At 38.6% G+C, this 22,170-nt stretch overlaps 1 protein-coding gene across 3 annotated transcripts in view; it reads right to left on the bottom strand.

Moving 5' to 3' along the window:
* The window catches only part of MYO3B (myosin IIIB), a 431,205-nt gene that overhangs the window by 221,934 nt on the left and 187,101 nt on the right, over nt 1–22,170 (bottom strand). For 2 of the 3 annotated variants that reach the window (XM_072751897.1, XM_072751898.1), the window contains exons 9-13: nt 16,323–16,478; nt 4,239–4,335; nt 3,169–3,285; nt 2,552–2,656; nt 68–151 (exon numbers count right to left, since the gene is read on the bottom strand). In XM_072751897.1, the coding sequence (XP_072607998.1) occupies nt 68–151; nt 2,552–2,656; nt 3,169–3,285; nt 4,239–4,335; nt 16,323–16,478 (559 nt within the window). The remainder of the gene's footprint in view (nt 1–67; nt 152–2,551; nt 2,657–3,168; nt 3,286–4,238; nt 4,336–16,322; nt 16,479–22,170) is intronic. The other variant, XM_072751899.1, reaches the window with a different exon arrangement.

The raw sequence follows: 22,170 nt of genomic DNA, 5'->3' as shown, positions 1-22,170 counted from the left end.
CATTTATAAAATATGCAGTTATGCTGCAAGGATTTGAGCCATGACACACAAAGCAGGGAGTCCATACCTTTCCCAAGAAAGTCAAATGCTGAACAATCAGGTGGGCACTCTCTGTCTTCCCAGAGCCACTTTCTCCACTGATGACAATGCACTGGTATAGAAAATGGGAGTGAGAGTGGAGCATTCATAGCACAGTAAACAACCTGTATGCTCAGCGATGGCTTTCACAATATATCCACTACTCTACTCCTTAATTTTTCACTGGACGAGGTATCGTAGGAATCTTTCCATTTGCATACACTGAGAGCTTCTTCCACTTTTCCACAGCTGCTTGTTTCACTGTACAGATGCACCACAGTCTATATAACCAGTCTCATGTTGACAGATACTCCTTATGTTATTACAAGGAATACTGCAATGAATAACCCTATATATAGGGCATTATATTTACATGTAGGTTTTCCTGTAGAATAAATTCCTAGAAATGGGTTGCTGAACTAAAAGATAAAGACATTTGTAAGTTAGATATAGTACCAAATTGCTTTCCTAAGGACTGGACCAATTGGTAAAAGTGCCTATTCTCCTACAGTCTCACAAATAGGGTATGTTGGATTTTTGCCAATCTGAAACCTAAAACAATGGTCTCTCAGTAGTTTTAATTTGCATTTCTTTTATTATCAGTGAGGTTGAGATCTTTTCATATGTTTAAAATTATTCATATTTTCTTTTTTGTGACCAGCCCATATCCTTGGATAAATTTTTTTTTTTTTTTTGTAACACTGAACTTTTTATCATTCCTCCCTAGCAGCTCTTTAGGTATCAGGAGGATTAGTGGGTGTGGCAGAATAAAAAACCGTGTATTTGGTCTTTGTCTCTGGTTCCTGGCACAGAGGTCCTAAGACTCTTGGAACTTCCTGAATCATAGGGGCAATAGGACCATCTTTTGTAATTTACAAAAAAAAGTCCCTTTCAACCAAACCTAGATGCTAACCAGATGGTTCAAGGTAGGACCCAGGATAATTTTCCAATGGATGCTGGTCACCAGAAAGACCAAATACATGATGAGAGTGGAAACTTTCAGCTCCATCATCCCAGCTGCTTGGGAAGAGAGAGGGGCTAGAGATTGACTGAGTCATAAAAATTCTTAAACAACAAGATTTAGAGAGCTTCTGGTATGAACACTTTGAGATGCTGGGAGGGGACATGCCCAGAGAAGGTATGGAAGCTTGGCACAACCTCTCTCCCCTATATCTTGCCCTGTGTAATCTCTTCCATTTGGCTGTTCCTGAGTTATATCCTTTATACTATGCCTAATAAATTTAAGTGTTTAAAAAAGTGTTTTCCTGAGTTCTGTGAGTCGTTCTAGTAAATGGTCAGACCTACGGGTGGTTGTGGAAACTCTGGAATTTGTGGACTGGCAGAAGTGTGGGTAGCCTGGTGTGCCACCCTTTTTGTGGCTGGCATCTGAAATGGGGGCAGTCTTTGGGACTGAGCCCTAACCATGGGGTTTGTGCTAACTCTGGGAGGTGAGTGTTAGAATTGAATGAAATTGAATTGGTGGACATCCAGTTGCTGTTGCAGAATCAAAGAACTGGCTGGTGTTGGAAAAGACACAACCTTCAGTGTCAGAAAAGAACACAGTAGGGCAACTTCTCAACTTGAGAAATACATGTATCTCTCTCCACTGACTTCCTCTCTATGGAATCCATGGTCATTTCACAAGTTTCTGGGAAAGGTAAGAATTTAGAGAAGCCAAGTTTCTAACCTGTAGTCAATCCATGTTCTCTATTTTGTAAGTTGCAGTGTTATAGTTTCAACTATTCCTCAGCAAACCCAAAGCTGGGACTTTATAGGTCTCAGGAAACTTACACATGGTAATTCTCACATAAAATTTTCCCATCAACTTTATTACTTATATCTCAAACAGACTTAAACACACAAAGGAAAATACACATACTGAATGTAAAGGAATGATCAACGGTTGGATATGTTACCACCTTGAGTTGAAGGTCCAGAAAAGGAAGCTGGTGAGGTTTGGGTTTAACTAGAATTAAGTTTAAAATCTGTTCAGTCTTTACCAAATCCACCACGATTTCTCAGCAGCTAAATGGTGTGGGGCTCAATCACTGTCAACCTGTATGCAGTATTTCATACAAAAAGGACTGAACCATGAAAATTCTGAAACCTTAATAAGAAGGAATTTCATTTATGTCATTCTACATTCTGTTTTTAGTATAGTCATTGCCATGTAATCAGGTTTGTGTTGGCTCTATGTTCTCATATTCAAATTAGAAACATTCTTATTACATTTTATCAGGGAAAATGAGTGCTCTTGATGTGAATTTTTCATGTTACCCAAAAGAATTTTCATGTTCTCCAGCTGCTCTAACTTTATAACTGTTCCTGTTTCACTACCTACTATTTCATGTCCTATTTCCTTGGACCAGCACCAGCAACAAGAATGGAGTTTTCCAGAAAACATAAGAGCTGCAAAGGAAGAAAGAATACATTCCACTATGTAACTTGGCAGGAAAGGAAGGAGAGGTTTTACCTGGTCTTTGCTGAAAGTAACCATACATTGGTAAGCAGCATCTGCTGATGCAAATATGTGGGGGGGATTGGAGGCACGTCTCACCCCATGATAAAGTCTGGAAAACTGAAGAAAAAAATATTAATTTAAAGAAAATATCTAATGCTCCAGTACCTGTTGCCCATGAAACCAAGGCTTTGTCACTTGTTAGGGGAACTGTAGTATCAGGAAGGGTGTAGAGCCACAGGCTCTGAAGTCTGCAGGCCTAAGTTCAATTTCCAGTTCTTCACTGACTAGTTTCATGAGTTTTTGCAAGGAAGTTAACTTTGCCATGCTAAGTCTCCTCATCTGCCCAATAGCTTTAATAATGGTGACTGCCTCACAGGATTATGAGAAGTGAGATAAGCTAGTACCTGGTAGGTAGCAAGCACTAAATGAATGTTAGCTATTATTGTTGTATCTTGCTCTAAAAAGTTACCCCTGAAATATAAGAATTTCTTCTGTGTTGCATTATTATCTGCAGGTTGGGCTAATACTGCTAAAGCCGCATACGTTTGTTCTCACTTTTCCCTTTTCATTTTCCCTTGTGGTTTTTAATTTCCTATTAAGAAGCAACATATTCTAATAGCACTTCTTACCTGTGGAGAGTATATGCTTAGATTCTGGAAGGGGTTTAAGGCAATTAAGATGTCTCCAACATAGGTGTAAATGAGCAAGTCCACATAACGCTTTTGCAACTGACGAATAATTGTATCCTAAGAGGAGGATAAATGGTACTGAGAGTAAACATTATTTCCAACCAAGAAAGAATTTAAAAAATAACAAATTTAGTCTTATGAGAATGCTTTCTTCTAAAAGATAAAAGTCGTCAATTTGAATCATACTATGACCCGAAGGATCCTAAATGCAGATATTTGCTTTGGAAGAAGAAAAAAAATAGGAATATACTGAAAGAATTAGGCCCACTTAGCACCTGCTAAAGGACACTGAGATATCCAACAAAGGTTTTGTTATTATGAAAAACTTGTCTTACCTGAAACAAAATGTTCTACTTAGAATTTGATTTGATAGGCCATTCCTATTGATAAAGTATAGCAAAAAACAGCAACTTCATTTCTCAAAGCAGTACACTTGAAATTTATGCGGTGGGAATATGGAATTAAACACTTCCATGTTACACTTTAGTGATTCATGCATTGTAGTTACAGGTCTCTAGAGTTATAATCAGCAAAAGCAGTTCCAGTGCAATTAACAGCTCTATTAAACATGCATACTTTAAATGGGGATTATCACAGTTTTCAAATTCAAAATTCAAGGTATATTATCCTTCACTATTTCCGTAAATAAAGCTACTCTTTATGAAGAACACACAACTATCTTGATGTAACAATTAAACTGTACTTTCTCTAAAACAGAAAATAATTTCTGGTGATGTAATAAATAATTTAGGCTCACAATATAAAGGGCTTTATTGGAAAAAATGCAAATCCTTTCCTCTTCATCATTTAGGACATTTGGGGGGACTATAAATGAACACAACACGGAATTATAGTCACAGCAACCAAATGCTCCCTCAGCTTCACCCCAAGGCTATACAAACAATTAAATTTTCAAGTGACCTTAGGAGAGCATGTCTACAAGAAAAAGGTCAGACCATTCACATGAAACAAATGTCATCGCTGAGAATTGCCTACTAAATATTTAGTACCTCATCCAGAACCTCTAAATTCACCAAATCATCCTCAAGGCAGTATTTTTCAGCATTTTCCACGTGATAGGGTCTTCTGGTATGCATTCTTTCATGCCTAGAAATTTATCCAGAGAATATTACAGTTAACACAGTAAAAAGTGTAGCAGAATGTAGACAATGAGAATGCTTCATTCACAATCTTACCACATGATATGCTCAGTCAGAGACTTCAGAGATGGGGAGAGGAAGGGCAAGCACAGTCCAGGTCCCCAAGCTGCAGGGCCCTCTCCCTGTTGCTATAGAGCTATCAGGAGTAAGGTGAGCTCCAGACCTCAAGCCTGCCTTCTATCACAGTGAGGGATATTGCCAAATGGGCCCAGCTAATACTTCTATTCATTCTTAAATGCAAAGCAGCTTTTCCAGAAATAAATATCTCATGTTCTTTCTGTTAATGGTCAGGTATATAGTTCTCACCTAGGTACTATCCTTGAGGTCCCCTCATGCTATCCACCAGTATCAATTCCAACTTTTTGAAAAATATTTAAAACTGCAGAAAATTTTAGAGAATATAGCAAATATCAAGGAATCAAATGTTTATATTTTACCTTATTTATTTGAAATCCCTTTGTTACCAATATTTCATCCCACTCCCCTTTCCTGAATGACTACTATTTGTTGAGTATCCTTCCAATCTATTTTAAAATATTGGTCATACATGTGAGCAAATACATATTCGATGTTAGTTATAAAAATGATATACTGTTTCATTCTGTAAAATTCTTTTCTCCCCACTCAATGTTGTAATTTTTTAAACTCTATACATGGACACACACATACATATCCATATTTCAGTCTCTTTAATCACTGGGTTATATTATATCATATGAATATATGCCAATTTGTATACCCAGTCCTGTGATCATCAACACTTAGATTGATTCCACTTTTTTCCTATTAGAAATAAAACAGCACTCAGTATCTTTGTATGTATACCCTTGTCTATATATGTGAGATTTTTCTCTGAGAGGGCATTACTCTACAGACATTTAAAAAATTTGGTTGGCACAAATAAAAAATAAAAATAAAAAACTTAGATGGCAAGCAACACTAATCTCCTTTGGCAAACCAAAATAAGTTTTTAGGGATCCCTGGGTGGCGCAGCGGTTTGGCGCCTGCCTTTGGCCCAGGGCGTGATCCTGGAGACCCGGGATCGAATCCCAAGTCGGGCTCCCGGTGCATGGAACCTGCTTCTCCCTCTGCCTGTGTCTCTGCCTCTCTCTCTCTCTGTGTGACTATCATGAATAAATAAAAAAATTTTTAAAAAGTTTAAAAAAAAACAAAAAACAAAATATAGTTTTTGAAGGTATAAAATTAGTTCAAGTTAAAGTAGACTTTCCCATAACTTCTGCATAAAGGTATCACTACTCCATGTGGTATAGGGGGAAAGAGGCAGCTAGGAAGTTAAAAACTCTGGGTCCTTGTTTCAGGGTTCTGAGGAATGTCTCGTGGGCCACTTAGCAATTCCCTTAACAGCCTGCATGGCAGTTTGCTGCTATCCATAAACAGAACCTCTCATGAGTATCTATCTCGTGGGGTAGGATGGGGGAGGCTCGGGGGGGGGGGGGGTGCTGTGAAAGTAATACAGTCATGGATATACAAATGCAAAAGAGTTGAAAAAAATGTACCAAGTACTACTGTTACAACCTTGTCAAAATTTGGAATCAACAATTTACACAACTCCACATATTACTCAAAATACCAATAACTAAACAAAATCACATGTAAAATGTCTTCGAGGTACCGTCAGTTCAGCAGTATCACCACACAGTACGTCACTGTCACCTTTTATGCTCTCCATCATCACAGTTTCACAGGACCCAGTTTTATTTTGCCAGGTGCCAGAAGTTAGTTTTACTGAACATTTTGCTGTAAGTACCATGTAGGCATCATGGCATCTTTTTGTGCACTCTGTCCCTTGCTGTGTGCATTTCACAGAAGTAGGTAAAAAGGAAGAAGCAAATTCAATAGCTCTACATATTAAATCTTGACTTTATAATATGATAGAGATGGGCAAAGAAAACACTTTTTTCCTTCCTGCCTGTTAAATTTTACTTCCCAATTCCCATCATTGATAGATTTGAAGAAGGGGTATTTGAAGCATGGTATCAGTCATTTCCAGTGCTGGAGCCAGTTTTGCTGCTAATTCATATAGAGATCCAAAATAGCTGAAGCTTAATTTTATTTAATAAAATCAAATGTATAACCTAAGCATTTTAAAATTATTAAACAGAAGGGTTTATTCATCTGTGCTGTAATATATAATAGCGATGTCAAAGAGAAATCAGATTGAACTAAAATACAAACTTTTACTAAAACTCAACAGCTGCCTGCTTCTGGCTAGCAACTTTGCTAAATAAAACAGCAGAAGAGTGCATATTTTCCGGCCAAATCCCCTTCATGTAAAACCTAAGCATTTTTTTTCCTTGAAGCTCATCATGAAATATCACGATACGTTAAGAAAACTAAATTCTCAACATATTAAATACATCTATTTAATCTTCTTCCTAAATCCTTACCTTACAATTGTATCAAATAGGCTAAGTTAGAGTTTATTCTATACATCTTCAACAAAGAAAATGAGGAATTAAAAAAATCATCCACAGATCTGGTTCAAGTCAAGATGGAGTAAGCACTCTCCACTCTACCTTCCTACTGAATACAACTAAATATCGTAAACAGAAAGCACAGGCCTTTCAGAAGTAAACATAACAGGAAGACTGGGGAAATCAGAATTTCAAATACCACTGAATCAATGGCAAGTTTCCCACGGATTATTTTTTCCTCCAGGAACTCCTGACCCGAACCACATACAGGGATGTCAAGTTTCATACTAGATGACATTTTTATAGCCAACCAAAAATGCAAATACTGACAAAACCTCACTTGTAATATCACAAATAAATAAACTCGAAATAAAGTTGTGACTTTCAAGGTGAACATGTACAATGTAATATCACCAGGATCAAAACTGTCATCTTTTGAATCTTGCAGCAGATTGTCTATATACCAGTACAGATTTAATCTCCAGGAATCATGCAGATACTGTCTGTAAATCTGAGCCTGATTCTCATAAAAATCTTCCCCTTTTAATATTTTATAAAAAACTTTTAAAAGATTTCACCTGCTATGATTAGCCACATATGGTCTCTTCCCACGTTTGTTGGCAATCAAATTCCTTAGACTTATTTGCTTCCAAAATTGAAGCAGGCAATCTAGAAATTGATGTTGGTGCAAGATATTTCCACTCTATCAAGACAGCTTCATTCTTTCAACCAGTGGAAAAAAAATATCTCTTAGCCCCATCTCTGCCTTCCCCAACTAGTGTTCTGAAACTGCCACCTGCTTCATTTTCCTTTGGCTATGGGGTTTGGAGTCTTCTGAAGACAAAAAATTACTTATTTCAGTTCTTACCTGTTTTAAAAAAATTATCCTGGACTTTACATATATTAATAAAAAGTATTATGTTGTTTTATATTTGTCTATTTCTAGTTGATACTAATAAAAATAATTTGGTTTAAATTTTTTAGTTTTCTTTCATTAAATGATTTGTCATCATCACTGGTCAATACCAGCTTAAATTTCCTTTAAATTCACATGCTCCATCTAGTGCCTTACTTAAGAATAGCATCTATTATCAATTTTTGCTGAAGAATTCCTTAATGTGAAAATTACAAATTTCCAACTACAAGGTACTTGGATTGAATGTTTCAAAGCTCAGAGAAATGGATAAATAGGTAAGTGGATGGATGAATAGCAAAAGGCATTCTATTAAATCAAAAGGATAAGTTTTAACGACTCAAAAGACATTTTCAAATCCCAACAAAGTCCATACTGCTTTTTGCTAGATTCTTACTTGTTTTTATGAAGCTCTAAATATGTTGGCTGCAAAGCCTGACTTCCTAGACAAATAGAGTTTATGGGAGGGTGGGGGTAAAGCTTACAAAAGAAGAAACTCAAATCTCTGGGTTGGGCTGTTTCCTGGAGTTTGGGGTTGGTGGGAGCTGGTAGGTAATGAGTAGGACTGACCTTAGGTTTCAGGGATCAGGAAAAGGAGGATTGGTGTCAGAATTCCTGGCTCAGGTAAGAGGGAAACAAGGGTAAGTCTGAAACATCAAGTCCAAGGAAATGGGTAGAGAGTAAGAACTGGATCTGAAAAGTAGGTGAGACAGGCAGAGGCTAACAGTTCCTGTAAGACAAGGGTAGGCACAGATGAGGTAGAAGACGGGAGATACTTTGGAATGTCTTAGGTCCAGCCCATGAGTAAGAAACAAGCTGTAGAGGGTACCAAGCTGGTTCAGACACGGGGCATTGTTCTCTGGGAATAAATCCCTGAAGTACTGCTGCCTTTACTATAGTTTCATCTCTATGCCTGCATTATGGGTAACCTCATTTGTGTATGATACTCTTTAATATCTCATCAATGGGCTACAGACTTCTCTGTTCAAGCTGCTGGCCCTAGGAAAGATTTTGACAAATATTATATATTTTGTCTGAAAGTAATTCCTTAATCCCTAGCCTCTTCCCATCTGTTAACTATGCCCATGGAAGCAGTGACTTCCATGTAAGTAGGTCAAAATGGGGCTTCACATAGGTGCAGCAGGATGCATTCTTCCCTTTACCACCAACTATGATGAAGAACAAAGCAAAAGAAGACCCTCTAAATCATAACTCAGGATGGGAAGGAAGTAAAACTTTTTAGCCTACTAATTACAGAAGATATGCTAGTAAAGAGAGATTCAATGCTGTACTGAAAAATGTCTGATGGTATTTTAGGAACAGTCATGCTGTGACCATGTGAAGGATACCTTGACAACAGTTCCTCCACACTCAGGCTCCGAGCCCTCCCCTCCATCCAAGAGTAGAACTGGAAGGAATGGAGAATGACTAACTCTTCCATCAGATTCCAGATACAAAAGGAAGTAAAATCTGTTGAAGGTGGAGAAAAAAGGGGGAAAGAATAGAAGTAGTAAGAAAAAAGGTCCAGGCTCAAAGGTGGTGGTCCTCAAGATTCTAAGACAAAGGCTTTGGTGGCCATGGACAGAGTTGAGGGACAACTTGACAAGTTGGATAGATCAGAGGAACCTGAAAGTTCAGAGGAACTCCCTAATCACCACATTCAATGCATTCTACCCATATAGTGAGGAAACTATTACTCAAAACTGGAGAAATAGTACTATTATATTTCTTCCAAATCATTATTTACATTTCAATATATCCTTTGATAGCAGAGTTAATGATAGAGAAATTTTTATTTGACTGTACCTATATAATCATGGACCTAAAATGAGAAAAACAATGGCAGACCATCTAGGTGTGATACCATTTTACTGAGAGTCAAATGTGGATAGAGATACCACCTAGATAACTTTAACTACATGAGCTCTATCTTGACCTAGAACTTAAGTTTTTATCTATCAAGCAAACATTACAATACGTTGATTAAAAAATAGAGTTGTTTGGGTGGAAATCATCATAACTCCCCGTTTTTCATCTAAGCATGATTTTGGCCAGAATTCCAATCAATCAGCATCTTATCATCAGTCATAAATTTGATATACTCACCTTCTCTAGGCAGCAAGAATCAGTGACTACATCAGAAAATTAAATATTAATTTATTCACTCAGTTACAGACATATAGATAGATAGCAGATACTAAATATATTGGTGTGGATTTATTTCTTGCCTGTTAGGAGAACAGGAAGCGCTTTAATCTCCTATGTGTCATGTATCTTCAGCACTTGATAAAGTAATCATTCAGAAGTCATTCATTTAGGGGTGCCAGGGTGGCTCATTTGGTTAAGCATCTGCCTTCGGTTTAGGTCATAATCCCAAGGTCCTGGGATGGAGGCCCTCATTCGACTCCTAGCTCAGTGGAGTCTGCTTCTCCCTCTGCCCTTCCTCCTGCTCATGCTTTCTCTTTCTCTCAAATAAATCTTAAAAAAAAAAAAAAAAATCCATTCATTTACATAAGAGTCCAGGAGCTCATGAGTGTATGTATTATGTTAGATGTGAATATATATGCATGTTTGAAGGTAAAAGAGGAAGCAAATGAGCAAGGCTTACTGGAGAAGGCTAGACAATTAAGCAGTGAGAAATCTGTTTTTAAAGGTCACTGCTGCACATTGAAAAGAAAATCAGAAAAGCTGAGGTAATTCTTCTAACTAGCCTCAGGCAAACTGCAAAAGTAGAATCAAAATCCATTAAACAGAGCAGAAAACAACCAGCAACTTAATTCTTCTACCAAATACTACTTACAGTAGACCCCTGGCATTTGAGGGTTTAACATCTGTGGTTTCAGTTAGGCCGAAGCCACCCACAGGGGAAAGACATGCTAGATCTTGTCATTTTACTAAGGATTGCAGTTGGGCCCATGATGGGAGATTGGAAGGCAGGAGGGAATCATAGCATAGCCTACCCAGCATTTTCCCTGCCTCCAACTCACATTCCAGACAGTTGATGAAGTCAGGGATTCCATCCCTGGGGGGAAAAGTCATGTTGAAGGCGGAGGAAATGGGAGTTGATGTAAAGGAAATGGCCAAACTGCTTAAAAGCATCCCTGACAATTAAGTAAAAAAATAAAGCTCCCAACTACTGTTCACGGGATTTTAGGGCTTTTTAACCTCCTTTGAGAGAGTAAGCCTTGGCTTCAAAACTACTCAATCATACCTGAATCAAATATATGCTATGGCAAAATTATTGAATTACTGGAAACACTTAAATTCCAACAGTTACACTCATACACTATAATCAGCATTGGGTATCAAATGGGTATCAAATCTCAACACAATGTTGCTCCTCCATAGGGGCCTCACATACATGATGTAAAAGGAGAATGGATCGTGGCTTCACTTTCCACACAACTAGATCACTCTGAAGAGCTAGACTGCTTAGATCCAGGAGAGGGGAGATGGGGTTTCACCACCATTCAAGTCATTCTTCATGCACACTTCATGCACACCACCATTCAAGCAGTTCCTCCTCTATAGTGAACAAGCTCCCATGATTCCTAGCCTTCTCTTGAACACGTACTCATCTCAACAGAACTGAAGTAGATCACTGCCCCATAAGGCTTTTGCCCCAGCTTCACTTTCCACCTACTCACTGTGAGAAGATAGCAGAAGGGGCATCTTCCCTGCTCCTCTCTGCATTTCTCAGCCATACTTCTCCCTAACCAATCTTTCACCTTTTAAAAATGCCACATCATTCCTGTATATCATTTCCTCCAGCACTTGACCTCCATTTTCCTTTCTCTCTATTCCCCTGGTATCAGTCTTTGGTTTTCCCACCCTTGATCAACCACTTTGTTATTGCTTTCCACAAACTGACCTCAGGGTTCCTCAACTCGTCAACTCTCCAACAACTTTTCTAACTCCACTGAATTTCTCTACAAGTTCAGCCATGACTAGTTCCCAGTTATTTTTCAAAAGTTCCCAAGATCTCAGTTCTACTACAGTCCACTCACCAACCACTCACTGAATCTGCTCTTTATCTGCATTGCGACTGCCAGTCTCTTGACCTAGACCAGGCTCAAAGGTTAAAAAGCCAATTCTGGCTTCACTTTCTTCCAAATCCCCAAAATATCCCAAGGATACTCTCCTCATCTTTATTCCTCTGCTCCCTTGTCCACCCATCATGTCCATCAAGTTAGCCTCCAATCTGAAGACCAGAGTATCTGCTTCCTCTACTCCTACCCTTTTACTAAGAATTGCAAGAGATAATAGGAAAGGCAGTGGTGGTAAAGGTACATTTTTTTGAGAGGTTCTGGTGCTGAATGCTCTACATGCATTATTTTAAATGGTGATTAACTTCACTACAATGGAATGCTATTCAGTTAAGTTCCTCTTGGGTTTTCTGTGCTATTGAGCAATCATCATGTCCATCTTTAATGGACCCTTTATAATATTCCTCCTAGTGGCTGTTTCAAAGAGTTAACATTTCCCTGGTGTCCACAGCCCACTCCCAACTTTGAGACCATCTTTCTTACTTTTTTTGAAAGATAAAGGGCATTCAACATTCGACATGAGTTGCCTCATAGGACCCCCTCTCCCTATCCCACTCTCACCCCTCAAATTTTCCAGATATCTTCATCTAATCTTTCTGTGTCTTTCTCAATCTAGAGGTTCTTCCTAAGGTCAACCCTTCTCTTAGGCCCTTGTTCCCACTTCCTCTTGCTTCCTCTATTACCTCCTCTCCCTCTTTATTTTCAATGTGTCCCTCTATGTAAGATCCTCCACTTCACCTGTCCAAGTTTGCCCCATTCTTTAAGAACCTGCCGTCTTCCCCTCAAACCATCAACTTCTCTCTCCCCTGGAGAAAATACTAAAGCGGAAAGAACATTCCCTGCCTTTGCAGGAACAGTAAGACAGTTTTCCCTACAGTCTGTAGGTTTCATTTCTCTGCATTTGGTTCTCAAAACTAAACAACTCTCCAGCTGAGGGACTCAGAGCCATTTGGAACACTGCAGAACCCTTACAGAAAGCTGAAAACTTTGTGTATATCTGGAAGTACTTGGCATTGCATTTGGTAGGTTAGGAAAAGGAAGCATAATCTCCTTACTGATCTCGGTCCCTTAGTGTCTTACAATTTCTGTTTGGTTGCAGTCTTAACCATGGCAGAGGGGCAGTCCAATTTGGACAGACCCTGTAACACTTCTCTCTCTGTCTCTGCTCTCTCTCATCAAATCCATCACTAAGTCCTTAATATCATCTGTTATTTGCAAATTGTCACAATCTGCTCACTTGTCTCTCTGCTCCTGCCTTGCCCAGCTCCAATCTATTCTCTATACTGCAATCAGAAGGACCTTCCTGGAGTACATGCCTGCTTAAAAAACTTCACTGGCTCCTGAGTTCCCAAGAAAGAAATGGAAGCTCTGTAGCCCATCATGACCTGGCCCCTACCTGCCTGGTTTCTCCCTCTCCCTGTTCCATGCCAAGCTCCAGCAATGCCAACGAAATGTTCACCAAATTCCTTAAGCTCTCTCCAGCCTCTGTACCTTTGCCCTTTGATCACTGCTCATTATTCTCCTCTACCCAGAATAATCTGTTTCCTCTTCTATTCATTCTTCAGGATGCAAAGATCATCTCCCCACCAGTTCCAGGGGTCTTTTCTTTCCAGGTGTTCCCCAGCATCCCTTTATCCAGGTACTTTTCATGTTGAATTGTTCTTATCTGATTCTTGTCTGTTTCACACACTGGGCTATTAGTACTTTATCAGGAACTATATCTGATTTGCCTTTGTAGTCCTTCTGTTCAGCAGAGGGCCTGACACATGCACACATAAATGTCTCTTAAACAAATAAATGAATAAATATTTTAAATGAGATAGAAATTGTTATTTTTAACATTCAGTAGCTAAGTACTATTTATTTTCATGATGTTATATGATAAAGAGATGAATTTATACAAATTAAAGCCAAGAAGTAGGTAGTATTAAACAGAAATGGAGAACTCTGAATTAAATAGACCCCCCCCATATACTAGACTGCTAATACTGTGACGGTTAACTCTGTATCAAGAGCTATTCTACTTTTTTTTTTTTAATTTTTTTATTTATTTATGATGGTCACAGAGAGAGAGAGAGAGAGGCAGAGACACAGGCAGAGGGAGAAGCAGGCTCCATGCACCGGGAGCCCTATGTGGGATTCGATCCCGGGTCTCCAGGATCGCGCCCTGGGCCAAAGGCACGGGCCGAACTGCTGCGCCACCCAGGGATCCCTACTTTTTTTATATATATGGACTCATTTGACCCTCAAAAGAATCCCCATATTATAGATGAAGAAACCTCTGAACAGACCAATGTAACAACCTGTCCCTGAATGGTTGAGCTGGGATTAAACTCTGGCAGGGCTAGTGGCTTACCACCACACTGGGCTGCCTTCTGGGTGACCATAATTGTACAAGAAAGTGGTCGGTGGGGCATCTGCCTCACTTATCTATGCAACTGCCTCAAATGTTCTTTTTTTTCCAACCTTATCTTGTAAACTCACAACTTTAGATATATTGAGTCACCAGCATCAAATGATATTTGAGTTTTTCTGGGTGGGCTTTAAAAACACTTATGTAGCCAACCATAATTGCCAGCTGCTATGAGGAAGTAACAGGAAGTAACAACATGGGAGAGGTGGCAGGTTAAGTGTCTCACAGGTACTGTGTTTCCTTTAGAATTAATTTTCCTACCTCTTAAGGAAGCAACTGTCCTACCTCTTAAGGAAGCAACTGTTTAAAGTTTTTATTCTTATTTTTAAGGTTGCAGGGGCTTTTAAATTTTATTTATTTATCTATAAAGTAATCTCTAAACCCAAAATAGGCTCAAACTCATGATCCCGGGATCAAGAGTTGCTTGCTCTACTCTGAGCCAGCCAGGCACCACTGGTTGTATGGTTTGTTTGTTTGTTTTTTAAAGACTTTCAAAGAAACACAAACTCCTGAGTGAAACTGAAGATTACAAAGACTCTGTAAGAAGTCTTTGCCACCATATAAGGCTTTTGAGAGCAAAGAAGTTAAAAAGATAAAGAGAAATGAGAGTGGGTGAGAGAGACTGGAGTCTGATATTCTATACTAAAAGAAGGAATGTCTTTAAAAAGAGAACATACCTCTGAACAGGCAGAGTCTGGCAAATGTGAAAAGCTGAATAACTTTGCAACCTAAGTCTTAAAAACTGTTCTGCAGCAAATTTCAGAACATAGTAAAAAGGAGGAAAGGCTTGATTCAACTTAGAGCATTTAAATGCTGGGTTTGTTTTTTTTGTTTTGTTTTGTTTTGTCTGTTTGATTTGATTTCATCTTCATTTCTGGTGCTAGTGCTGTGTGTGCTGAGGGAGAGGTGAGTGATTTGGGGGAAGTGACTGGTGTACAAGAACAGAAACAGGGGAAGAAAGGGGATTTTATTTCCCCGGGGCTTAAATGCAAGTTCTTACTGTTTTAAAAAGGGAACAAGTCATAAGACTTTCTCTACCTATGGGTAAGCCACAGAAACACAAATGACAGTGGAAAGGGGGAAAGAGCAGGAAAAAATTTGTTTCGATCTATTCAAAAGGGAACACGTGGTGGTGGCAGGGAAAATCAGCAAGATACAGTCACCTTAAAACTATCCCTCCAGCTCCAAGAGTTCCGATGCTTTTTTGACTTGTAAACAATGTTCCACAGAATACATGAATATTTCCAGAACTTGTGACTAGTGAAATTTTATTTTCTTCACTTCCAGTCCTTTTAATGTTCTTTTAATAATAATGGATTAGAGCTTATCTGCATCCTGGCCAGTTTTACAAAACCAAGTAACTCCTGAGCTGGGAAGCAGGTTTATTTGCATTAAAAAAAATATTTTTAAAGAGAAATTCTGCCACCATCTGGACAGAAATCAAAGGTCTATTTCTTAGAGACCACCATGGAATACCATTTTAAGAAATTGGCCCTGAAAATAAATATTTATTTCTTAAAATCTACACTTTAGAGAAAGAGGCAGGGAGGGAGAATCACAGTTGTTTTGGATAGCATAGACATCACCTGTGGAAAAAAATCATTTAAAAATACTAAATTGTCTCTGAGGAATTTTTAATTAAAGAATAGGGTCTCAGAGCACATTAGAGAAACATCTTCTAGTGTTTAACTTGTAATCTTTCCAAAATCACTTTTTATAGTCTACTTTCTTCTTTCTAATCAGCAACGGCCAAGTAAAGATTTTTCACACAATCTCATCCCTGGCTGTTTTCATACAGCTAACCTTACTGGTTAAAAAAAAAATCCACATTCATATTAAATATAAATATATGTGTGTGTTGGTTTTTAACTAGAACATAAGGGCAGAGCAGTCTTTTAGCCACAGCTGAGAGATATTAACCGTAGGAGGACAAATGGACAGCGTGTTTCTAAAGCTCTCTTGATCTCATCCATTGAGTATGGAGTACTTAATGTCATGTAAATGAAACTCTCAAAAATGCAGGGATGTGATAATTACCAGTACTAATGCTGGACAAATCAAAACACATGACATGCCATTTTTATAAATAACGTGAGAGAGGAAGTAGGAAGACACCAAGTACCATACCTTGTTTTAACAACAGTGTTTTGATGCTTCTGGTCTTGGAGGACCTTGGCCAGCTGTTTTTGCAGAAATAAAACCTTCCCGTGGGCTCCTTTAATAAATGGGTGGTCAAGGAGATGTGTGACAGAAGGCCGCTTTTCAAAATCCTTAATAAGACACCTGTTTGCAAAAATCAACAAACAATCCAAAGTACAACCTTAGATACCTGGTTCCTCTGTGAATACAAGAGAAAGGCAAAAAAGTTCATTTATAAAACCTCATCACTAAGCTTACACAGCTCTTTATTCATATGTGCCAAGAGGGTTAAAAAAGAATAATAATTCTCTGCTGGCCAAATAAATCAGTACATCAAAAATCTATTTTAATTTGGGTTAAGTACATGTTGAAAACAATAAATTTTTGCCATCAATTGAATTTGAAGTACTCAAAACACTGAGAAAAAAAATGTGAATTTTCTGTCTGAACTTTCACTACAGGAAAATGTTTACAGTGAAGTCAAGTTGATTAGTCTTGTATCTTAGAAACATATAAAATTATATACTGTCTTTCAAATAAAATCCTAGTATATGAAATGTCCACTATTTGATGGTAGGGAAAAACATTCAGGAGTGTGCAAGGAAAGAAACTAATCATAAAGAAACCTTCACAGAAAAACTTCAGCACCTTGATTTCTAATGATTTCTGAAGCAGAAAAACCTCAGAACAGGAAGTAACTACAATATAATTGAGATACACTGGAATGGAATTATGCAAACAAGGAACAAAAAGTCCATTGAAAATGGTAAAAACTGTGTTGCATTTAAGCTCCTCTGTAGTTAATTGGTTAAAACCATACTGGTGTAACCACTTTCTGTTTCAGATTTAAATGCCCTTTTCAAAGAAAACAACGATTGTACATTTTACTGTATCCCCTATGTTATCCAAGATGATTCTGATACAAGGAAATTTCTAGTGAAATTGAATCTGATGAATACCCTTCCAATTACCACTGCATTTCCATTCTGAATAGCTGCCCCTAATAGGAGAAGGAAATTTCAACAACTGCCCTTTTAAGCTATCAGTCTTTAGCTCACTTTGGAGGCTTAGGATAAAGGCTAAACGCCCTCTGCCCACTGTATAAAACAAATGTTTCCAGTTTTCCCAATAATGAACATGCCAGCAACATCTAAAACATGACATATTTTAAATAATGAAATCCATTCACAAATGGTAAAAAAAAAAAAAAAAAAAAAAAAAATCAGCCTCATCTTGAACATCTTTTCAAACATTTAAGCAGACTTCTTTAAACAATCCTTAACTGTTGGATTTACAAAGTGGCTTTAACCTTTGTCGTTTACATTTCAAGCCACTTTCACATCCCTCACCTCCTAGTCCTGAAAAGATACTCAGTAAATTTCCCAGTCAGTTTTAGAATTGATTCAAGGGATTTCCTATCTATTGGAACTGGAGCTTTCAGTTAGAAAAGCCAAAAGAACCTAGATGATCTCCATTCTGCTGCCTGCACGACTATAAATACCACCTCTGGTTTGCCACGGGAAGAAATCAATCATTTGACTTTCATGGGTTCAGGAGACTTCTGTATAATCTATTACTTTTCCTACCAAAAATAAATCAGTGCAGTCTTAAAAAATACTATGTTCATGTCTTCTATTAGCCATCTTCCCTGAATTCCATGTCTATTCATATGTCTATGTATATGTGACAACCAAAGTAAAATAAATGTGCTTTCCCTAAGCATCTGGAAAATAAGGAACCTCTTGGTAGTTATACGGTGAATAATACAGGTGTAATGGCCTTGTCCTCTTGCCTTGAGGGATGGTATGCTAAAACTCCTAAAAAAACTGTTTGTGTCTCCTGAGAGTTCCTACTACAGATGCCATGGTAGCTTCACACACTCCCTACATCAGAGGGCATGTATAGGATGGAAGTCCAGGAATCAAGCCTGCCCAGTGACCCGGGGCAGGTCATGCTACATCATTCCTACATAGAGCAAAAGTACAAGGGCAATCCTCAATGCCTGATGACTAGTGCCAACACTTCAAATGAGTAAACTTGGGGCTGAGACTGAAGGTGGGAGTCACATCCATTAACAGAAAATTATTCATGGCATGTGAATGGGAAATTGGGATGTAACTGCCTCTACTTTCCTCCTCAGGATAGAGGCCTTGGGACAGTGTTCCAGATGAGGCCTAGAAATAAGGTCCTTCTGGTACTGTAATAATTAAAGCTCTTTGGATAGGGTTTGACAGAGACCAAGAAACCCATACTCCAGTTTTATGAAAATAAGTCTCTACTGGAGTCTGGGGATGTAATTAAAGGTGCTATATCTTGTTTCATAATTTCAGCCTCCAGTGGGGGAAAAAGGCTACCAATGAGGTTGCCAGATCATTTGATATTTTGGAGAGGAGCTCGCTCTATATCACAGAGGGAGTAAGAAATGGCAACTAAATAATGAAGTAAGATAATCAAGCAGGGAAGAAACTAAAGTGAATCTGTTGTCTCTTGAAGATCCCTAAAAACGAAGATGGTAGGTAATCTACTCTCTGGAAGCAATGATCAAAAAGATTTGTTAATTCTCTCAGTAAGAATCGAGTGGGCTGAATGTCATATCATTGGATCAGCAAAATTGAAAATGAGTGTATATGGGAAGAATGCTAAACAGAGTTGTGACATATCCAGCTGCACCGGAGGATTTTTAGGAGAAGGGCATAAAGACCTTGAGGGGATAGCCTTATTCTAAAACACTTTTGCATACTTTTTCTCATGGGAAGCAAACAGCCAGACTGAAATGAAATTACTATTTTACTGATAGAGGACAGTACTACCTTAGGAACAGATATGGCTAAAAGTCATGCAATTATTAGACTCCAAGTCATTGGAATCATATATCAATAATTTCATTTGTTCAGCGAACATTTATTACACAGCCAGAATTACCCAAAATAAATTAATTCATAAAGAATCAAGACCCTTTTATTCAAGGAACTACATTCTAATTGGAAAGATAGAAGGACAAGAGAAACATAGGAAACAACAAAAGCCAGTGTTTGTTTCTATATTCAGAATAAGAAATAATCACACAAAAGCACAGGGCTTCAGAGCTAAGGGTATAAGATTTTCTGTTCTAACCCCCTTTTTCATGGGGTGAGGAAGTTCAGGTCAAGTTCTGACAGAGATGAGGCCAATCCTTTGACTCCCATGAGAGAGCTCTTCTTCCTCTGCACTGTGTTTTCTTAAATTGCACAGATGCAACAGCCTAGAACGGTAGGTAGGGCAGGGAGAGTCAGTCAGGGAAGCCTTAGCTAGGGAAGTGAGAAGTGAGGAAGGTCTGAGAGGAAGTTTTGGGACTAAACTGAACTCAATTGGTGAAGAAGTAGTAGAAGAGATTTCAAAGTCGGGAAACTGGATGGGCAATGCAAGAAGCCAGACTAGGCAAGCTGTGTAGCTGGGAACTCAAAAGGCCACCAGGATACCCCCCTGCACCCCCAAAACTGTCCCCTTTGAAAGCCTACCAACAATTCTTTCCTTTAGTCCCTTTTCCAACTTTAACTAGGGTACATTCTTTATTGCTTAAGACTCTAAACTCATGCTGTTTATATCTGGCATCTTGCCATTTCTGTCTTATTCTCCTTCCAGGCAGGAATTTAGTAGATTAAGACAGAATTGACTCCTGGGGTCTGTAAGAACACCTGACAGCCTCCATGTCCTTTATGAAAACATGACAGAATCCTCCAACCTACTTGAAGACCAAACACTGAAAACCTAAGGAGTTATAATATGCTTATTCATTTCAATATTGCTTTCTAAACCAGGAATTGCAAATTCCAGATGCAGAATATTTTCCCCCAGCCAGGGACTGAGCAGTTTTTATAAGGGAATGCATAGAATGAATGGGAAATGTGGGCCAACCAACATAAGGTGACTTGAGTGAAACCCTAGACACCTAACATATTCCACTGAAAAATACAACTAGTGTTCAGTTAAAAGGTTTGGGAAACATTGGTAACTGTCTAACCAAGTAAAAGTCTGGAGTTTTATAATGTACATGAGCATATTAAATGTTCTTAGAGCCTCTAGGGCAAAGAAAACAGCTTGATCTTGTTTAAGTCGATGTTTCCAAACTAACTTGGCCCCTGACTCTTTCTGGTGTCAATGGAACCAGGACTCAGCAAATGACAACCCTGAAAAAGCTGTTGTGAGAAGTCAGTAGTAGGTCCCCACAATGCTAGCAGAGTCCTCATCTCAGCTGACTGAGGGGAGATACATAAAGCCTATGACCGTCAACTGCACATCTGAGACACCTGTAGGCTGCGGTTTCTATAGAAGTCAGTGTCTCAAACAAGAAATACATTCCCCAAGTTCAGTTCTTCCCAGAGTCCTTTACTCTGGAAAAAAGTAAATAAGGACTAGATTTAGGGATATTGCTTTCTTCCAAACTCATAAGTAATTCTTTCACTTCCAGATTTTTTAAAATCTGGATTTGGGTGTAGTTATTTATCTCTGTGCCAAGAGACAGAACAAAACAAGAAAATTAAACATTTAAAACTACCAAGAGATATACTACCTGGATTTACCCTGGATTTATAAGGCCATGGTGGGTGGTTTGAACAGGATAGAGAAATCCACCAGAAGAAAACGGAAGCAAATTCCAGTCTTGAAGGAAATCAATCCATTACCTAATTTGAAATTCTAGTACCTTCCATCATATTTTCTTGGCTGAAGATTAATTCTCAGAATTCATTAGTGTCACCACATTAAACACAGGTTGTTGCAGCTGTTTGCTGTGATCTCCCAGCCTAGCTTCTGCCAGAGACAGGCAAAAAGGAGATGTTTCTTAGCAAGAAACAAGGTCGGGCTTGTGCGCTGCACTCTGAAGCTGGCACAGCCTGTGTTCTTTCCATTCCTAAACGATAACACTGTCGAGACACAGCTGCCTTGTCGCTGCAAACTGCCATTTCATAACCAAAAAATCAGATGCCTGCAAGAGGAAGCTATTTATCAAGAGTCACAGGCAGATGTTTGTATGAATAAAACACACTTGATAAAGAGCAGCTGAAAAGTCAAAAACTAAAAATATGGGAGAACTGAGTAAGAAAAGCAGGAGGGTAAGCAATCTTGCTCCACACAAAACTAGATCAAAACTTGGGATTTATGTCTCTTTGCATTTCTTCCTTGATATTCTGTCTTTTATAATTTCTGCTGTTTTCTTATGGGTTTAGATTGTGAAGTGTTTGCATTGGTACAGAATATCTAAACATTTTTGATCTGAGCAAACATTTGCCTGCCTCATGATGCATCTTGCTGCCCTGCAGTTCCTATCATTCTCAGACAGAAGCCTGAGTGACAAAGAGGCCTCTGCATCAAAAGGAGAAAATCCTCTAGGGGATATACTAATTATAGGTTAAATACTGGAGCCCATGGTGCTCTGTCTTGAAAGGAAATTTCCATTCTGGAAGACAGGACTATGATAAACACAGGCACTTTCCCAAGATGACTAATGCCTCAAAAGAAGACAGGCTGAGAAACTTGACGATGCATATGTTATTTTAGTGAAACATCACCTCTCCATTTGGTAGAATGTTTAACTGCATTTCAGTTTTCATGAAGTTGACAAATACTGCATGTGGTGTGTTTTAAAGTCTTGCTGGCAATACTAGAACTGCATGTTAACCACACCTAGGGTGAGAAAGTGAGGTCCTAACCTGAAACAGGTAAGTGAGAACCAAAACTGCCTTCACTTTAGTCAGTGAGGGAGGGTCTGTGGCTATCAATCAGAGAGAAATAGTATTCACTAAAAGGAAAAAAGTCCTGGTAGGACAGAGCATTTTCAGACAGGAAGCTGAGTCTGCTT

Source organism: Vulpes vulpes, chromosome 3 (assembly GCF_048418805.1).
Source record: "Vulpes vulpes isolate BD-2025 chromosome 3, VulVul3, whole genome shotgun sequence".
Classification (NCBI taxonomy): Eukaryota; Metazoa; Chordata; class Mammalia; order Carnivora; family Canidae; genus Vulpes; species Vulpes vulpes.
The sequence above is the reverse complement of the archived record's forward strand: the minus strand, read 5'-3'. Positions and strand labels throughout refer to the sequence as shown.